At 45.6% G+C, this 19,942-nt stretch overlaps 1 protein-coding gene across 2 annotated transcripts in view; it reads left to right on the top strand.

The window, feature by feature from the left end:
- Nucleotides 1–19,942, top strand: part of MARK1 (microtubule affinity regulating kinase 1) — an 82,232-nt gene that overhangs the window by 24,097 nt on the left and 38,193 nt on the right. For both annotated transcript variants that reach the window (XM_056110842.1, XM_056110841.1), the window contains exons 2-3: nucleotides 6,440–6,643; nucleotides 7,923–7,976. In XM_056110842.1, the coding sequence (XP_055966817.1) occupies nucleotides 6,440–6,643; nucleotides 7,923–7,976 (258 nt within the window). The remainder of the gene's footprint in view (nucleotides 1–6,439; nucleotides 6,644–7,922; nucleotides 7,977–19,942) is intronic.

Here is a 19,942-nt window from a genome sequence, read left to right as displayed (position 1 = left end):
TCCACCACCACTAATCCCAGTATCCCTCCCACCCCACTTCCCTCCCATCCCACCCTGCCTCTGTGGCAGGGTATTCCCTTTTGTTCTCTCTCTCCTTTTGGGTGCTGTGGTTTGCAAAAGAGGCATTCAGTGGCAATCATGTTCGGTCTATAGTCTACTTTCAGCATGCATCTCCCATCCTGGGAGGGGAGGATCCTCCCGACACCCTTTAATTGGTGCTCGCTTCTCTATCTGAGCCACCTTTTCCCCTAGCATGTGCGACTGGCCTCGAGGCCATGGAGTAAACCTCCTGGTACTTATTTCAGCGATTCTTGGGTGTCAGTCTCCTATTTTGTTACTTTATGTTCCCCAGATGAATGCAATCTTTCTGTGTCTGTCCCTCTCTTTCTGGCTCATTTTGCTTAGCTCCATCAGACATTTGTTCACTTTCTTTTCACTGGGCATCAGGGTTGAGTTTTGCTCGATGGTGCCTGGCCCCCAACCTGTGAGTGTTTCCGCCCAGCCACCAGCCAGGCTTAGGTGAAGCTGCTGTGGATGCTGTCCCGGACACCTCCTCATCCCAGTGGCCCCAGGCAGAAAGGACCCTCAGGCACAATTGCAGGATGGGAGTAGTTTGGGGGAATAGGAGGAGGAGAGGATTGAGCGTGTGCTTGCTTTCAAGCTCTTCCCAGAGGACTGTCCCTGCGGAAGCACCTGCAGGCCCAGCACTCTGACCCCAGTTTCCCCGACTCCCTCTGCTGGAGAGGTGCTCCAGGATGGCGACGAGGGTTCGGGGTTCACTCTCTGGCCCTCAGTGCAGCCCAGTGGGCCAGGCTCCTGCATCTGTTTTGCTCTAGTGCACGGATCATTGCCGGCTCTCTTGCTCCTGGCACAAGATGCCCAGGCTCGTCTTTGTGTATCTCCTGCTCCCAGACCTGGGATCAGCCATTTTTCAAAAGCGGGCGCCAAGGTAATTGCATCTGGGGAGTGTCTGGGGACTGTCAGGAAATGGGCACTTTGCTCAAGAAAGCCTGAGTTCATACAGAGATTTGTACCTAGCACCTCTGAGTCATTCTTTTCCTTATGTGTAAATGGGTCATCATGGCGTGCTTTGAGTAGGTTTATAATGAAGATTAGAAAATGGGATGCATGGAAAGCTTACAGCCGACGGCACATAGAACTTCCAAAAGGATGCTTGGTGCAACCTTGTTCCCTCTGGATAGCTAACCTACTGCTACTCTCGTATAGCAAAACATGACGAGAGCAAAAATTCTCATCCTAGGCAGGTATTTTTCATGATTCAAAAGGTTGTTTGCTTCAGGCAGAAGAAAGAAAGTCACTTATTATTAATTTAATTGGAAGTAGAGACATGGCTTACCTTTAATACCATTTTTCTTTATCATTTTTCTGTTAATTGGTTTGCTCTTATGTTCACTTTTTCATCAGTTACCTGTTGGCCAACCTGTGGTTTCTTTTACCTTTTAAATCTGGCTTGGTATGTCAGATGCATTAAAATGTCTTACATTAAGCTTTATGTGAATACCAAGTAGTATAGGTTGTAGTTTTTCCCTCAAAACTACTGAATTTTCAAGTTTTTTGATGATAATATCCCGTGCAATTTACTGTTTCTAATGTACTTTCAGCGCCTGCTTTCATCTTGCCCATTCCTCCGTCAGAATGCTTTCGCCTATGTCTCTAGGTCCTTGTCACCCTTCCAGTCACACTCAGGTGTCGTATGTTCTGTTTGTTCTCCGCTGCGCCACCTTCCCCAGCTCTGACTCCAGCCAGGCCTGACTCATGTCCATATTTCCTTCTTAGCACATACACCAAGTACAATTATTTTCTTCTGACTCTTTATGCATACTTGTCTTCTGTCCTCCAGAATATAAATTTCATTCTTTGTGATATTCCCAGGCTCCTCATGAACTTCAAACATTCCTTTTTCTACATGAGTTAACCTGTGTTGTCTTCTTTTGCTCCCATCAAGAAACCGGAATGACAATGAAAATAGGTACTGCTAGTGGTTGCAAGTCACAGACACTGGGAAGTGGCAGCAGTTTGGGTGGTTGAGTGTCCATGTTTGTTTGTGCCTGTGGTTTAATCGGCAAACTCTTACATACTGCATCATACTCCAAGCACCTTTGCTTACATTATTTTACCTAATCCTGAGTATAGTCATGAGGCAGTTTCGTTGCTTGCTCCATCTCACAGGTAAGGAAAGGGGCACCTAACATTTCAACAGCCTGTTAAGGTCAGATAGCTGGGGAGTAGAGTAATTTCATTTCATTTGTACTAGAGGCAGGGGAAGTTCTGTTATTATTTAGTAGTCGGAGCCTGGTAGTTAATGGGAAGGAATCTTGAAGACTGATGGTCACCTGCAGTGGCTTAAGACTAGATTTTCCTCGCAGGGTAAGTTTCAGGGACACGGGGAATGGAGGACAGCAGGTCCTCTAGGTTGGGTGGGAACTTAAAATGACAACATGTAAATTTGCCTTTTGGATAAAGATGGGGATTAAAACTTGCATTCTAAGTTTGAACTGTCATAATTTCTTACACCTAGCAGCAATTATGATGAGCTATTTCTGAAATAAAGACACTATTTCATCCAGCCCAAACTTCTGTTCTTGCCAGGATTCCTACTGAAAATCAAGCTATAAAATTGGAAGACTGGAGGAAGGAGTAAGATCAACTACTTGAAATAATTCTCCAAAGATTCCCTTCAAGGAAATCTTGTGCTTCTGAATGGCCCAGTGGAAATCCTAAGGAAAAAAACATTTTGATAGGGCTGGAGAGATAGTACAATGAGTTAGGCGCTTGCCATGCATGCGGTTGACCTGGGTTCGATCCCCATCATCCTATGTGGTCACCTGAGCACCGCCAGGAGTGATTGCTGAGTGTAGAGCCAGGAGTAACCCCTGAGCTTTGCCAGGTGTATCCCCAAATAAAAACATAACAAGACAACAAACAACATTTAATAAGAGTTTGGGCGGCACCATATTTTGCTTTGCTTTATCACCCAAGATTAGGTGAATGCATTTTGTGTAAAATGGATAGCTCATGAAATGATCCTGCCTGTCGTTGAGAGCTGGGCTTTGGATGCGTAGCGTACCCTTCCCACTGGGGACGGGGCTTGAGAAGGAAGAATGTTTTCAGCTGAGCCCTCTATCCTGTCTCCTGCTCGGCGCATGAAGACAGTCATAGCCAGGGTTTCTCTCAAACTCTGCTGCTGTGAGCATGTGTCCCAGGATTGAGTGGTACACCTGGAATCATCCAGTTACTCTGAGGAGCCAAACTCAGCTTCTTGGGGTATGTGTGTATTCCTGAATGAAGGAAGGTTTTTATCATGAATAACATGAAAAATAACATGAATTTGCTATGGATATAATATACAGACTACAGAGTCTGAATATTTACTGTCTGACTCCCTCCCCAGCCCCCCTCCAAAAAAAGTGTGCCTGTCCCTCTGTTCTTCCATATTTATTAGGGGTACACTCAGACAGATTCTGCCCCGGAGAGTTACTCTGCAGGGAGTTGATTACATAGCCCCCCAGTTCTGCTTAGTTGGCACATTCTGCAAGAATTGGAATACGTCAAGAAAATTCTTGACCTATTGTTCATTAGCCTCTTATGACTTTAGGCTTTGTTTTTTAAGTGACATATATTTAATTGAGCTATAGATAAGAGTTACATTGCAAAAGCCAGCAACCTGCTTCTGGCGTGGATCTACACTTCTGCAGCGGTTGGCTAACTATTTATTTCGTGATTTTACTTCACCCACCAAGTCAGAAAACCACAGCGTCAAGAGTTGAGATGAAGTTTGTGGCTGGCCTTCGAGCCAGGCCCGACATTCGGCCCCCAGTCTTCACTCACTGAGCTTTCAGGGGATTGTCCTTGGTTGTCTTTTCAGAGCCTCCTACGCCTCGCTTTTGAAGCCCCCATTCCGGCCCTTTCCATCTGTGTCCCCCAGTCACTTGCTTGTAGCAGCAGTAAATGAGTGGCATCTCTGTCCCATGAGATTCTCAACATCCTCAGCAGCTTTATCAGTTTGTGGGGTTGCCGGGAGCCCAGGGCATCTTCCGAGGCAGCAAGGAACAGAACCAGCTGCCTTTTATTTGCAGGGTCTTTTTTTTGGAGGGGTTGGGGGAGAGGGCGGTGTATCCGCAAGTGGTGTTCAGGAGAGCTTCGGGCCCTTTCTGGCCATTCTCTGCCGACCTTCTGGCAGTGTGAGGACCTGACATGTGGTATCAGCATTTCCAGGTCACTCGGCTGCTTCCCAGGAGGCGCAGGGCTGCACCCGGCAGTGCTGGGGGACCAGGTGGTGCTTAATTTAACAGTAACACAAAAAAACACAAATCATCCTGTTATTCGTCGATTGCCTCGAGCAGGCCCCAGTAACGTCTCCTTCATCCTAGCCCTGATATTATATTCAAGGCTCTAATTTAACAGAAGTAGCTGGCTATCCTGTGCACCCCAGTGGTCCATCCCTCAGAATTGATGGTTCACTGGGAACAGGCAGGTCCATTGATTCGTTCCAGGCCAGCTGGGAAACGCTGTGCTCTTCCTCTTCCTCCCCCATAGTCCCCTGGTGCAGCCTGGAAAGGCCTTCTCAGATGGGGCCAGAAGCTGAGACAAGCAGGCAGGAAGCTGCATGGTCTCATGCAGGATTTGAGCCAGTGGAACTGTTATTAGTGTTGCCTTGAAGACAGACTTGGGTTTTTTGTTTTGTTTTGTTTTCTTGGGGGGGGGCAGGGTGTTGGGACTTGTCTAGGTTGGATGATAGTAACTAAATTGGTCACTTAGCAAATAAAAGCAGCTTCTCTTTATTATTTTTCCTTTAGAACTTTTTAATCAAGCACTGTAAATTTTAACTTACAAAGTTGTTCGTCATAATAGTTCTTTCAGATATTTCATGTTCAGACACCATTCCCACCACTCTTATGAACATCCCTCCACCAAAGTCCCAGTTTCCTACCCACCCCCACGTCTGCCCCCTTAGCAGGCTCAAAATAATTTATGTTGCTTGTTACAACATATACCTCACAACAGCGTCACTGAAGTCATTGTCTGAGGATTCAATGAGCCGCTTGGTGTTAGTTGAGCCCTCTGTGTTATTGGTTTGCATGTTGAGCCTAAAGACACGATTTTCCATGTTCCTGTTGTATTGTTGATACTGTGCAATTTGGAGATGTTGCGGCCGTGTGCTCTGGTAGTGTGGAACGGGGACGGTTCAGCAGCTTGGCATGTCTGAGATTAGTTGCCAAAGCAGCTTCTTTTGCTCATTTGTTCTCCTTTTCTGCTCTTTGTCAGAAGTCAGTTGGCGAAAGGTATGGTGTCTACCACACTTGATTCCGTGTTTGCATGAAAACTGTTGGAAGTTTTCTAGATGTTGAGTGTAGGCAGAAGCAGGCACGAACAAGTCCAGTGGGAGCCAGCGCAGGGGACACTGGGTTGGTGAGGCAGACGGACCCGGACACAGACACTGCTCCCCATGGCCCCTGGAGGGGAGACTGTGGCCCTGCACAGCAGCACTGATGGGTGGGCACACGGGAGCTCCTTGGCCTTGAGTCCAGGCAGCCACTGACAGCTCTTGCTGGGGTATGCAAAGTGTGGCAGGCCTTGAACTTGACGAGTAACTGGGCTAGTCAGAGAAACAGACTTGTACAAAGGAGTAGTTGTGCTTGGCATCAGAGATACTCTGCTTTGGGTATATGTTTTTGTGCTTGGGGTTTTCTCCCAGGAGTGCTGGGGACCATTTCGTGCCGAGGATGGGGCCCTGGGCGTGCATGAGGAGCCTGCACTCCAGTCTTTCCGCCATCTCCCTGATGACCCACACTGCTTTCCTCATGCCGCAGTCCAGCCCTTAGAAACGGCCCGCAGGGCACCTACCCCCCTGCTTGTTTCCATCTGTTCATTGAGCATGAATCTGAAACTGGGTAGAAAATTCCATCTTTGGGAGTTCCCCCTGCCCCCACCCCCTTGAAAGAGAAACTAAAGTCAAGTGGTAATTTTAAATAGATCAAACTGTAAAATTATGTGTCATATATTTTTCCGTCAGATGGCTTATGAAGTATTTTATTCATTCTCTTATCTACTAATGATTGTCTAGAACATCTCATTTAATTTTGCTATTTTTAATTAAATATTTAAATATTTAATTGAATGGTTAATTCCATGATTTAGAAAGTTATTGACAGTTGGGTTTGGGGCATACATTTCAACACCAGTCTCACTGCCAGTATCAGCTTTCCTCCACCAGCGTCCCCTATCCCGTACCCGTACCCGCACCCACCCTCCCTAGCCTGTGACCTTGACTGGCACATTCCAAAGTTCCGGTGGTTGTAGCTTACATCTCACGTTTTCCGGGTCATTGGATTACCAATGCAAGCCATTTCCAATTGTTGTAACGGCCACGTTCCATGCAGCTTCTTTACTGATGAAGTGCTGTGGCTTCTCTCCCCAGCACACGTCTGTGGATGGATACCCCGAGCCACATGTCCAGCCTTCCAAGTCAAGTAGCAGGCAGAACATCCCTCGGTGCAGAAACTCCATGACGTCAGCCACAGATGAACAGCCCCACATTGGGAATTACCGTTTACAGAAAACAATAGGGAAGGGGAATTTCGCCAAAGTGAAGCTGGCGAGGCATGTCCTCACTGGTAGAGAGGTGAGTTTTCCTGGTGACGTGACATCTCCGGGCTTTGCTTTTGTGTCCTCGAGCAGCCCGTGGTGGGGATAAGTGTCTGTAGCAAGACGAAGGACACTGGGGTTTGTGTGAGCGAGTGGAGTGCGAGCACAGGGAGCATAAAATGACTTGTCACAGCAGGAGAGGGAACTCTTGCCTGTTGGCATCTGTGACAAATCCATCACAGCCCAGGCGAACTTTCCCGAGGCTCCTGCCGCCCTCAAGTGCCATCTCTGCCTGTGCTGAGGCCCCAGGAAAGGTGGGACCCCTGCCTGCCAAACAAGGCTTTGGGCAAAGAGGTGAAAGGGGTAAAGAATCACCCTCTGGTTTCAGTGTGGAACCGCCTCAGCAGCTGATGTTGTCCAGATGCTCTTCTCAGGTTTCAGAGATCCCAGAGGCTGTGCATGGTGTGCACTCGTGCACTGGAAACGGGCATTTTTGGTAATCAATCAGTGTCCTCGATAACTTATAGATAGGCGGTAAAGAGGGCATGCTATTGCCTGGGACATTATGGGAAGTCCCAGTCATAAAACGTTTTTAGCAATATTTCATTGTGCCCCGTAGAGAATGTCCTTGTCACTGGTGGGTGGGTGTAGTCTGTGCCATTCTGATCAGGAGCACCTCAGACACGAACAGAGATGTGGGGGTCTTGCCATGCGCCTTTGTCAGGTGCCGGTAAGTAGCAGGAGTGTAGATCTCTCTCCACACATCATCATTTACTTGCACGAACTCGATGTGCCCATTCCTAAGACCCTCCTTAAGCATTGCTTATCAACATCATAAGCAAAGGAATAGATAGAGATGGTTTTTAATTTTAAAAGCAGAAGTGTGGAAGAAATCACAAAAAGTCATTTCATTGACTCGGAATCAAATGAGTTAAAAGTTTGGATCACAAAAGTAGAGAGAGATTATGGGGAATCATGTCTGCCACGGAGGCAGGGGGAGGGTGGGAAACGGGGGGTATACCGAGGATATTGGTGGTGGGGAATGTGCACTGGTGGAGGGATGGGCGTTTGATCATTGTGTGATTGTAACCTAAACATGAAAGCTTGTAACTATCCCACGGTGATTCAGTAAAATTAAAACAAAAAAGTTTGGGTCAATGGGATTCATTCTGAGACTGCCATAGTATCAAAACAGCCACATGGTTATGGTAAAGTTGAATCATCTATAGTGAGGAATCAAATAAGAGATGACTTTTTTTCTATGTTTCTATCTACAAAGTGTGTCTTAAATATAGTTTAATGGTTTTCTTTTTTAGGTGGCTGTAAAAATAATAGACAAAACTCAGCTAAATCCTACCAGTCTACAAAAGGTATTTAATTATTTTAATAGTAATAGAATGTAAATTTATTTTTTAATAAATGCTACTCTGTGAAGTCAGTTATGCTAAATTTTCTTAGTAAATACAATATTATATCCCATTAATATATGAAATAAAATGACATAAAATAATTTTCTGAGTAGATTTAATAATAACATTTATAAGATAGTTGTTCAAAAATACTATGCATGTGTATGCATAGTAAAGCTATATTAAAAGAATTTATGTCTTTTTTGTGGAGTTCTTGCTCAATTCAATCAGCGTAATCAATGGCTGAATAAATAGCAGTGCTCCTACATAAAAAAAAAGAATTTATGTCTTTTAATTCAGTAGAATTAAAAACTTGTATCAAATATTTCAACATATTCAGGATTTTGCTTAGTTATAGATCTCTGAGTTTATTTTGTCCATTGATGAGTTTCTGAGTTTTGGTGGTTTTTTTTCCCCCCTTTCACTTGCTTTTCTTTGTCTTCCACAAGAACAGTAAAAAAGAGAGAAGAGGGCTGGAGTGATGGTACAGCGGATAGGATGCTAGTCTTGTACACGGCTGACCTGGGCTCAATCCCTGGCATCCCAGATGGGTCCCCGAGCCCTTCTAAGAGTAATTTCTGAGTACAGAGCCAGGAGTACTCCTGAGTATCACCAAATGCGGCTCAAAAACAAAAGAACAAAGAACAGTAAAATATATGAGCATTTTTCAAAGGTTGAAAATATAAGCAGTAGGGGAGAAAGGAAGGGCTGTTAGGTTGGGTGTTATGAGCACCTTAGAAATGCAGTAGATAGTCTGACATTTATGGCATGTGATTAAGTTTTAAAATAGATTATAAGTGATTTTGTTAAACTATTATGAATCACTCACCATGTATAAATGTGACGTAAATAATTTGGGATTTCGAAAACAAAGAATTTTTTTACATTTTATTTTAAGCAACGTGGTTTACAAAACTGCTATTGTTAAGGTTTCACATATAAAAATCCCAGCAGATTTTTGTTAAGGTTTCATGTACAAAATTTGTTTCATATATAAGATTTTGATATGTATTTGATACATAAGACCTATTCATTTATCTAAAATTTTGCGAAGGTTTATTGTTGATGTTTCATATATAAAACTCCCAGCACCACACTTCTACCAGGGTATCCGACATCCTCCACCGTGGTCATAGGGTCCTGCCCGTGTGCTGTCCCCGCCCCTCCCGGCACCCTCCCCATTCCTGCGTGTGGTGAGCTTCCTACCAGAAACCAGTTCTCAGTTTCTGTTTCCTTTGTGCATCTAAATCTGAAAATCTTGTAAGAAGTTTTTAATAAGGTGGGTTTACACCTGCTCTGATTCTGTCCTTAAATATAAAATGAGTGTGTGAATTCAGCACTTTCTGCCCGGCCCCATCTCCAATAACTCAATGTATTCAGTATATTTCTACCTGGAGACCTGTCTTTTTCGACAACTCATTTGCTTCAGAGCATTGTTACTTCTCAGCAGTAGAACACATTTGCAGATAATTGTTTTTTTTTCTGTCTCTGAGTATACAATCTTACTATCTTTTATGGACTTCCTCAGGGAGAAACTTGGAACTCAGACTTCCAGCCAGTCATGATGTAGTTCTATGAGCTCCAGAAAGTCATTCCTTCCTAGGCAGGCCTGTTCAGAGTTGCTGGTGTGTGTGGTTTCTTTTCCCTAGGGCCAGAGCCATCCTGGGGCATATTTTTGCCTGCCCCGTTGCTGGGAACCTTGTGCTAACTGTGCTAACTGTGCAACTGTCCACAGCCAACTCAGCATTTCCACTTTTCATGCATTAGGCTGTGGCTTGCTCTGGTACATGGGTTTAAGTGGCATTTAGATGTACTCTGGGCCAGTTGTACTAGCTGGGTACTTCTCTCTCCCGCTTTCTTTTCGAAGGAGCTCAGAGAAGTTGGGTGTAGGACCAGAGTCTTACTTGTTGTAACATGCAGACATGGAGTAGAATGTTGCTGCATTTGACTAGATTACTAAAAATGGCACATTATGATGACAAGTAATTTCTGTTGTAAATCCTGCTGATATCATCGACAAGGTGTGGCTTTTCCAGATAGCTATGGATTTCTGGATGGATTTATGGATTTCTTCATGGAGAAACTTATAAACCAATCATGATGTAGTTGTGTGAGTCCCCAGACAGGCATAGAAAGAGTGACAACAGTTTTGTTTTCTTTAATCTGTGAAAATTTAAAAATAAAAAGGGAAATTTACTTAATGCAGTTAGGTACACCCTATGCAGATTGTTGTCCCATTTCAAATATCTGGCACCATTTTGACTGGAATTGCTTTTGAATTTTCAGTGAATAAAATGAGCGAGAGTTCAACCTATAATTTTTTCAGTCCATAAATATACATATGTGTTTGTGTTTCATGTAAAAATATTTGTACATGTTTTTCCATTAATTTTATCAAGAATTATCAGCTACTCTGGGATACTATTATAAATGATATCAATACAATTTGTATTTTTGACTCTATAAGTAGTACAATTACTAACTGTAAACAAATTACCTAATGACTGTAATAAATGCATTTATAGGGTTTCAGGACTGAATCTCCAGTCTGCATGGCGGTAGAGGACCTTGGCTGTCCCTCCCCGGGTCCCTGCTCACCCAGCAGACTGGCTGTCATGACCACAATTTGCCTCTGAGCTCCCTCTTAGTGCACCAATAGCCCTAGCCCAGAGGCTCCCAATTGAATCCCAAAATGTATTAGTGCCATACAGAGATGTCTCTGGTACCCGACCATTTGCAATCTAGAAATTTACGTTTACAATCGCAGCCATGCGAGCTCTCGTGATACTCAAAATGAGCTATGGAAAATAAATTATCTAGCATCTCCCCCGGCAGGTAGGCTTGAATGGTGGTGGAAAATTTTGAGCAGAACCTAATGCCCAAAATTTGAAAGTATTGGGGAAATTGTCTGCCATAGAGGCAGGGTGAGGACTGGGATGTGGGTAGTGGAAAATGTGCACTGGTGGAGGGATGGGTGTTTCATCATTGTATGGCTGAATCTCAAACGTGAAAACTTTGTAACTCTATCTCATGGTGATACAATTAGAAAAAAAAAAAGCAACGTGGAGTTCATGCCCAATTCAATCAGCTTAATCAATGGCTGAATAAATATCAGTACTCCTACATTATTAAAAAAATAATAAATAAATAAATGCACTTATAAATCGAGTGCATTTTCATCATGTAAAGGTCCCGAGGCAATGCGGGTTTCCTTCTTCCTCTCTGCAGTGGCCCAGGCTCAAGTGTCAGTTTGTGGAGTCAGGGGCTAGCTCTGGCCCCAGGGGCTCTCTGAAGCATCTGGTTCAGGGGAGAGGAAAGCACATCAGCCAAGTCCCTTTGCCCCCGCTTCCCGCATCTGAACTGTGCCATCAGCAGCTATGTCCTTGGCAGTGCTGTTGGGCACAGAGACTGGGCGTATCAGTGATGGTGAGATGACGCAGTAGCAGCTGGTATCTCACAGCCCCCCAAAGAGGCCACTGGCCTCACCACTCTATTATTGATTTGCAGTACTAATCACAATTCACAAGATTGGCCCAGGGGTTCAGAACTGGGTTACTGACAAATAAAACCTGGGAAGACAGTGGAAATGGGGCCACTGCCATGAGAGGTGGTGTTGTTACATATTGGAGAAGGTAGCCCGGGTGGCCAGTGTCTGTTCTATGGGAGAAATTTTGCACTGAGCAAAAGTGTACAAACCACTTCAGTCATTGGTATCTGAAAAATGAGACCTCATGAGTGAGCGAGCGACTGATCACAGTGTCTATTGTGTTACCTGTTGTACAGAATCTTGCAGGTGATCAGGGGGGTGGGCAGAGAGATAGTACAGCAGGTAGGGCTCTTCACAGTGATACACACAGCCAACCCAGGTTAGATCCCCAGCATCCCAGAGGGTCCCCCAAGCACCACCAGGAATGATTCCTGAGTGCAGAGCCAGGAGTAAGCCCTGAGTATTGTCAGGTGTGGCCCCAGACAAACAAAAATCTTGCAAATGATGACCTTGCAAATTTTTGAGTTTGGAGCTGGGGAGATAATATAGCCGCTAAGGCACTTGCCATGATGCACTAGCCATGCATCACCCAAGTTTGATCCCCAGCACTACATGTGGTCCCCCAAGCCTCCAGGAGTGATCTCTGAGCACAGAGCCAGGAATACACCCAGGGCACAGCCCAGTGTGCTGTCTCAGCACACCCCCTCACAAAAACAAAAAAAACTTCAGTGAGTGTTCAGATACAGCCTAGAGTCCCTTTTTTGCTAAGTTCATAGAAACTTGCAAACATAAGCAGAGTAATCAATGTCATATGGATGAATGTGGTCACTCAAGGTAGAGCAGAGGACAGAACTTTGGTTTTGAAAGTGTCAGCAAAATTCAGAATTAAATTTCTGTTGTAAGTGACTAAGAAACCAGACTTGTAAAACCGATCACAAAATCATTGTCAAGGATAAAGCCAGTTTTGGGGTTTTGGTTTTTGGTGGGGCTGGGACCTAGTGAGGCAGCATTTAAGGCTCCTCCCTCCTCCCTCACCCCCCAGCACTGCGAGGTGGCCTGGGTGTCCCCAGCACTGCGAGGTCCCCATGGCATTGCACCCTGGGATCCTTGTCCAGAGCCACCAGCGTGGTTGGCTGAGGATGGCTGGGGGTTGGGGTCTCGGACCTCCAGGTACCCCTGCTCCCCCAGACCCCAGGCAAAGCTCTTTGGGCAATACTCTTTGGCAGCTGTTTCTGCAGACATAGGTTGCAAGTGTGACAGAGGATGCTTTCTGCTGGACTGAGCATCCAAGCCACCGCCCTCCCAAGAAGCACTTCTGGCTAATTCTTTTCATGGTGGGGCTCATTCGAAGGAACCATCTTGATTTATTTTATGTGTCTGTGTCTGAATCAGTGGCAAACCTAAGAGAATAGAGAAGGTCTGCTTTTTGGGAGCTAGGGTGCATGCGAAGAGGCTATCTCAGAAGCAGTGATGGGACATTGCCAGGAGGGTGCCCGCCCCCTTTTTGTATCCATAAGGAATGATACTTGCAGAACGTGTGTAAATAGGCAAAATTTTACCTCATGCTTTGCCGCAGTTTGCTTTATTCTCCATGAAATTAGTGGTCACCAGCAAGCCTGATCCTGTTTTGGTTTTGGAAGAAATACTGAAAATAGGTTATCGTAAAGCCATGGCATTTGCGAGATGTCTGTTTAGCAGGCAGTGTGAGGAATTGGTGAGAAATATATTTTTCACACTGAAATCTGATGGGTTTGGAGGGAAAAGGTGTTTGTTTCGGTATCTTTTAAAAGTCATTATTACCAGCTTGGCCCCAGAGTATAGGGAGGAGGAGGACAGAGAAGGAAAGAAATCAAGGGGGAAGAAGAGACAGACAGGAAGCAGCAGGAGCAGGGCAGAGGCAATTCCAGGACACTGGTGGTGTGAAGGAGTAGGAGGTACCCCAGCCACAGTCAGCAACACTGAGAACAGGAGATCTAAGCTCCAACAACCAACGTTTAAAATGCACCTGTCAAGGGGACAGGTTGGGGAAGGGGGCGGTGGGCAGGGAATCTGCGAACCCTGGTGGAGGGAAAAACGATATGGTGGTGGGATTGGTGCTGGAACATAATATGTCTAAAAGCCAGCTATGAATAGCCTTGTCAATCACAGTGCTCTAATAAAATGCCATTAAGGGGCTGTAGAAATGGTACAGCAGTTCGGGCGCTTGCCTTGCACATGGCTGATTGGGTTAAATCTCCAGCATCCAGTATGGTCCCCTGAGCCCCTTCAGGAGTGACCCTAGTGACCCAAGAGTGACCTAGTTAGGAGTCAGTCCTGAGCACTGCAGGGCATGGCCCAAACACCAAAACAACAACAATAAAAAAAATGCACAACAAATGTTTTAAAGGTATTACCAATAATGTTAACCTCTGGCTGAAACACTTACTATTTAAATGTTGAAAATAAGATAACCAGATTTTCTGAACAGACCAGACTATGTTTCAAGTATTTCTTGATCAAAAACCTGAATTTTCTGAAAACTTGTCGGTTCTTGTTTAGTACTAAACCTTGTTTAATTACTGGGAAAAGGACTTAAAAGTGACTTCTTATTGGGCACTTTTAACATACAAATATCATATTTTTAAAAAATTTAATATCTCCCGATAAAAAAGATCTCCACAGCATAGTAAGAATTCCCTCTACCATCCCACAAGTGGAAATGTTCCGTTTCCCACTGCCTGAGTGCAACACACCAGCCAGGAGCTGCACCTGACTCCCAGGGGGCTGGGCAGGGCTCGTCCTGGTCTCAGCACCTCGGGCCTCACCCAGGACTCTTGCCCCATCTGTGATTTTGACTCAAGGTTTAATTTTGTTTGAATTTAGTGGAAATAAGAAGTTAGAAACAAGGGAAAGAAGAAATGCACATTATCGCAGAGCTAGAGATATCTGTTCACTAATTAATTCTTAATCTAACAGACATTTATGGAAAAGTAGTTTTTCATGCGTTTCCTCTGCCTTCTTCCTCTTGTTCTGTTTCCTGTAAGTTGGGACATTGCCCTTTCCTGCCTTTTCCTCTGTAGTGGAATTCCACAAGGCTTGACCGGAAGATCTCTCCCCCCGGCCCCCTCTCCTTCCCTCCCCTTGCCTTCCGTTCTCATAGGCAGTTGTAGGCAGATGCTCAAGTTTCTGTTTTGAAGCCCAGCTCCCCTAGATGTGCTTGTGATTTCTCAAAGACAGCCTGACCTCATGATCTCAAGCCTCTTTGATCTTAGCTGGGAACCCAGTGGCTGGGTGCCGTGGCTTTGACTGGAGTAAGACATGACTTTCTGGTGCCATAGCAGTAGTACAGTGGGTAGGTGCTTGCCTTGCGCACAGCCGACCAGGGTTTCCATACTGTCCCATCCCAAAGCCTCACCAGGAGTAATTCCTGAGCGCAAAGCCAGAAGTAAGCCCTGAGGATCAGCAGATGTGACCCCAAAGCAAAACAAGAAATAAAGGAAAAAAAGGAAAGAAAAGAAGAAAGAAAAAGAAAAGAAAAAAGAAAAGAATGAGCTTTCTGACATGTGCTGCGTCACTTCTCTTAGTGTCTCTGTGATGTCTTTTGCAAGGGAGGGGGAACCATCATCCACTCAAGCGATCCACTTTCCACAGGATGATTTTTAAGCCCATCCTAACTCCTTTCTGTTCTCCATAGAGCAGAGTCGCCACGGTTTAGGGTTGCATTCAAGGACCAAATCGCGCATTGGATACTACCGACAGCCCAGCTCACACAGTCCATCAGCCACGCAGCGTTATTCACAGGGGAATGTTTATTCCCAGCCACAGTGGGGGCTATCCCTCACTAGGTGCAGGAGCTGGAGTTGGGTTCGAGACTTCTCATCAGGTAGCAGCATCCTCCTGAGAGGTGCTGCGTGGAGACAGGAGATGCTGTAGAACCAAGGCTGACGGAGGCACGTTTGTGCTGTGCCCATCCCGGCCTCCAGCCCTGGAAACACAGAGGCCCCTTGGGGAGGCAGGGCCCTCTCCTGCGGGGTCAGGTCATTCAAGAGCGTGTAAATAGTTGACCGTCGAATCGACCACGTGGTATCCGTCCATCAGCCTCTCTTTCCACGCAGCGCCAGGCTTCATTCCTCTCTCCAGATTAGGTCTGCGGATTGGCATCCTGCTCTGTTTATCTGCTGCAGAGACAGCCATGGACCCAGAAAACAGTTGCTGCTATTTATAGTTGTTGTTGTTTTCATTTGTGGAGGTCGGTTTAGAGCAGCGCAGGAAGTTGTCTCAGATCTTTCTTCTAACCTTTGACTTTGGTCTCACCCCGGCCTCACAGGGCAGAGCTCTCTGTAGTCGCTTTCTTCAAGACTTTCCTAAGTATTCCATTGAGTTTGTTTGGTCAAACAGTGCACTCGCAGTGGGGTTGACTCTCACTGGACAGGTTCAGTGGCATCCTCTGGTGACCAGCCGTGCAGTCTGTTACCATGGAGTGTGGGCTGGACGGCAGTTGGTTCCCCCCTTAGGCTGGGGGAAAGGTGTGTGGTAGCTGGTCATACCCCTGGTTGCGCCATGTTCTGGGAGATGACCCACCCAGACTTGGTGAAGTAAACCACATTGGAGAAGCCTCCTTAGCTTCCAGGCAAGGACCAGAAAGTCCATCCCAAGTGCTGGCGACAGAGAGCCACCGAGAACCCTGGGTCCTCGCTCCTGTCACTTCCAGGAAGGGTGTGAGCCTGCTAACCAGCCCACTGAGCTTGGAGGTGCCGCCTGGGCCGTGCCTAGATTGCAGCCCTTTGAGATCTGAGTTCAAGACCCAGGGCTGTGCCCAGATTCCATTTTGGGTTTTGGTTTTTCCTTTGGGGTGAGAAGATACCCTGCGGTCCTCAGGGCTTACTCCTGCCTCTGTGCTCAGCAGTCACTCCTGGCAGGCCAAGAGGGCCATATAGGTGCCAGGAATCGAACCCAGGTCAGCCAAGTACAAGGTAATACCCTACCCACTGTACTGTCGCTCAAGGTTTAATTTTGTTTGAAATTAGTGGAAATAAGTTCTGCATCTCTATGCAGAACTCTGACACACCAAAGTGGAATCAGTTGTGCTGCTGTTAGGCTAATAGACCTTGGTGGTTTGTTCTTTGGCCAGAGAAAACCAGCTTCAGATTTCTTATCTGCAGTAACAATGCTGACAGGTGTAGGCCCTAGAACACTTCTGACAAGGTTTTTTTTTTTTAATTTTATTGAATCCCTGTGAGATAGTTACAAACTTTCATGTTTGGGGCTTCTGACAAGTGTTCTGTGTTTTGGAGGAATCCTTCAGGGAAAGAACACTGTGGTTCTGTGCGTTGGAGGCATTCAGATGCCAGTCTTGGGTTTGGCCTGGCAATGAACTGGAGATTGATACGAAGCTGCCCCATCCAGTAGTGCTTGCAAGTTGTGGCTTTTACAGACACCCCCAACAACTTAACACTGTGAATAAGAAAGCAAGATTCAAGCAGAGGCATGGCAAGAAATTGGAAACTCAGAAGAAATGGCTGCATTCCTCGGTTCGCACAGTTTTCTGGGATGGAATCATAGAGAACTAAGACAGACCTGAACTCCACCAGGGTGAGGCTCCAAGGTTGATCCCCAATAGTTTCTGGACCCTTGAGCACTGGATGTGAGCCAGGTGGCCCCCAGCAGCACTGCCTTGCCGGGCCTGAGCACTGAACTGTCAAACCTGAAGAGCTGGACCAAGTTTGACTAGGAGTGGCCCCAAGTCTCCTGAGCACAATATAGAAACACCTCCCTCCAGAAGAGGAAGTAAAGTAAAGCTCTCTCTCTTTTTAGATGTAGTACTGTGGAGACATCCCTAAACTCTGCCCCAAATCATCCTTGGATCTAGTCTGCAAGCTCGGTAAAATTATAGGATACAGAAGTGAAGAGGCCAAATTCTGCTACTTTCCTATACCCTGAAAACAAGTTGCTGGAAGGAGAGACCGAGCAAGCAGCCCCACCAGGGACCCAGCTCTGGGGGCAGAAGCACCTGCCAACCAGCATGAGGGCACGAGCTTGACTCCCCAAACCACCCGTGTACCTGTTTGAGGTCCCCATGGCTTTGCCATCTGGTATCGTACAGGGTGGGCGCTTCAGCACCCACGTGCCACCCCTGGCACGCATCGTAAATAAAAGATATGTGGCAGCACCGCGCCCCCTGCCAACCCCACAGGCAGGCCTCGTGCTGGCACAGCCCTGAGCGCCCGCCCAGAGAGCACCATGGCCAAGTGTAGCGGCAGCGAGTGCAGCGCAGTACGTGCACGACCCTCGTTGTCATCACAGCAATGAAGGGAGGAGTGCGGGAAGGAGGAAGAAACCATCCACTGTTTACAGTCACAGCAAGAGAATGAACAGTCTGGAACAAATCTGAGAAGGTGAAACACAAACAGTGAAAACAGTCAGACACTGTTGGAAGAAAGTGAAAACAAAACCAACATCCTGTGGGTTAGACTAACTGATACTGCTGGCACAGTCAAGACCTCTGTGGATGCACCAGGATTCTTAGCAGAATCTCAGTGCCCCGTGGTCTCTTTTACAGGAACTACACAATCAACTTTAAACTCTCTGTGGAACTACAGAAAACCTCAGTGGACACCCAAAACAGTCTTGAGAGAAACAAAACTGCAGGCATTGACCACACTGGTTCCAAACTGTAGTGTACAAAGTTATAGTTATAGTAATAACTTTGATATTGGCATAAACAGATGCATCAGACTGGTCCTCGGAGCATCTCCAGGAGTGAGCCCTGAGCACTGCCTGTGTTTACCTAAAACCAAAAAAAAAAAAAAACCACCAAAAACAAAAACTGGATGCATGATCAGCAGAATTGATTGCAAGCCCAGAAACAACCCCACGTGTCAAGCTGATGGCAGAGGAGTCAAGAGTATATAGTTGTGGAAAACAATGTGGACATTCCTCAAAATACAAGAAATTGAGCTTCCATTTGATCCAACAATACCACTTCTGGGAATATACCCTGGAGCCCCAAAACACACAGCAGAAACACCATCTGCACTCCTGTGTTCATTGCAACACCATTTACCATAGCCAGACTCTAGAAACAACCTGAATGCCCAAGAACAGATGATTGAATAAAGAAACTATGGCACGTCTACATAATGGAATACTACACAGCTGTTAGGGAAAATGACGTCATGAAATTTGCCTATAAATGGATGAGCATGGAGAGCATCATGCTGAGTGAAATGAGTCAGAAGGAGAGGGAGAGATATAGAATGACTGCATTCATTTGTGGTATATAAAAGTATATATAGTGAAGACTAATATCCAAGGCCAGGGAAAACAGGGGCTAGGAGGACAGGTCAATGGTTGGAATCTACCACAAGTGTGTGTGGTGAAGGGGATATAAGATAGAAAAGGGGCCAGTATGCCAATAATAGTTGAAAATGATCACAAGAATTGAGTGTTAAAAGGTCAGAGAGACAGAGGAGAGGGAAGGAGAGAGAGAGAGAGAGAGAGAGAGAGAGAGAGAGAGAGAGAGAGAGAGAGAGAGAGAGAGAAAGTGCCTGCCATAGAGGCAGGCTTTGGCGGGGGGGAAGGTTGGGATGATGGGAGGGAAGCTGGGGACACTGATGCTGAAAAATGTATGGTGGTGGAAGGATGGGCGTTGGAACACTGTATGACTGAAACCTAATCATGAACAGATTTGTAAAAGTCTATCTCACAGTGATTCCATTTTTTAAAAATCTTAAAAAATAAAGGTTAATCCAATTAGTCACAACGTAAAGACCAAAAAAAAAAATAGCATATGGTTGTGAAAGGATAATCTCAGTCTTGAGTGTGGTGCTGGGAGAACCAAACTGAGTCACACGTAGAGTGGCAGGGACCCTCTCTCTCACATGTACAAAGAAATGAACAAGTGGGCTAAAGACTTGAACAAGACCCAGAACTGTAAAAATCCCAGAAGAAAACTTAGTTGACAGTGTTCTTGTCATCATTCTGATGATTTGGGGGTGGGGGATGGAGGTCTGACTCTAAAAACAAAGGCAACAAAAGCAAAAATTGATCTCTTGGATTACAGCCAATTAAAAACAGCTATGTATTGTAAATTGTAAAAGAATTTGTAAACATTCTAAAAAGGTAGCTGCTGATTGGTAGAAAGCATTCTTAAATCAGGACTAGAACTATAGTGAAGCAGGTAAGGTGCTTGCCTTGCACGCAGTTGGCCTGGGTTCAATTCCCAGCACCTCAAAGGTCCCAAGAGCACCGACTGCCAGGAGTGATCCCTGAGTGCAGAGCCAAGAGTAAGCCCTGAGCACTGTCGGGTATGTACTCCACACACAAAAAAAAGAAAAAGAAAAAGAAAAATATCCTCAAATCATGTATCTGATAAGGAATTACTAAACATAATACATAAAGAACACATTGTAACCCATAGCAGAAATATCTGATGACCCAGTCAGATCTGAATAGATATTTT

This window comes from Sorex fumeus, unplaced genomic scaffold (genome assembly GCF_029834395.1).
Source record: "Sorex fumeus unplaced genomic scaffold, SorFum_2.1 ptg000010l, whole genome shotgun sequence".
In the NCBI taxonomy this organism is placed as follows: domain Eukaryota; kingdom Metazoa; phylum Chordata; class Mammalia; order Eulipotyphla; family Soricidae; genus Sorex; species Sorex fumeus.
Note: the sequence above shows the minus strand (reverse complement) of the source record. Positions and strands in the feature narration are given on the sequence as shown.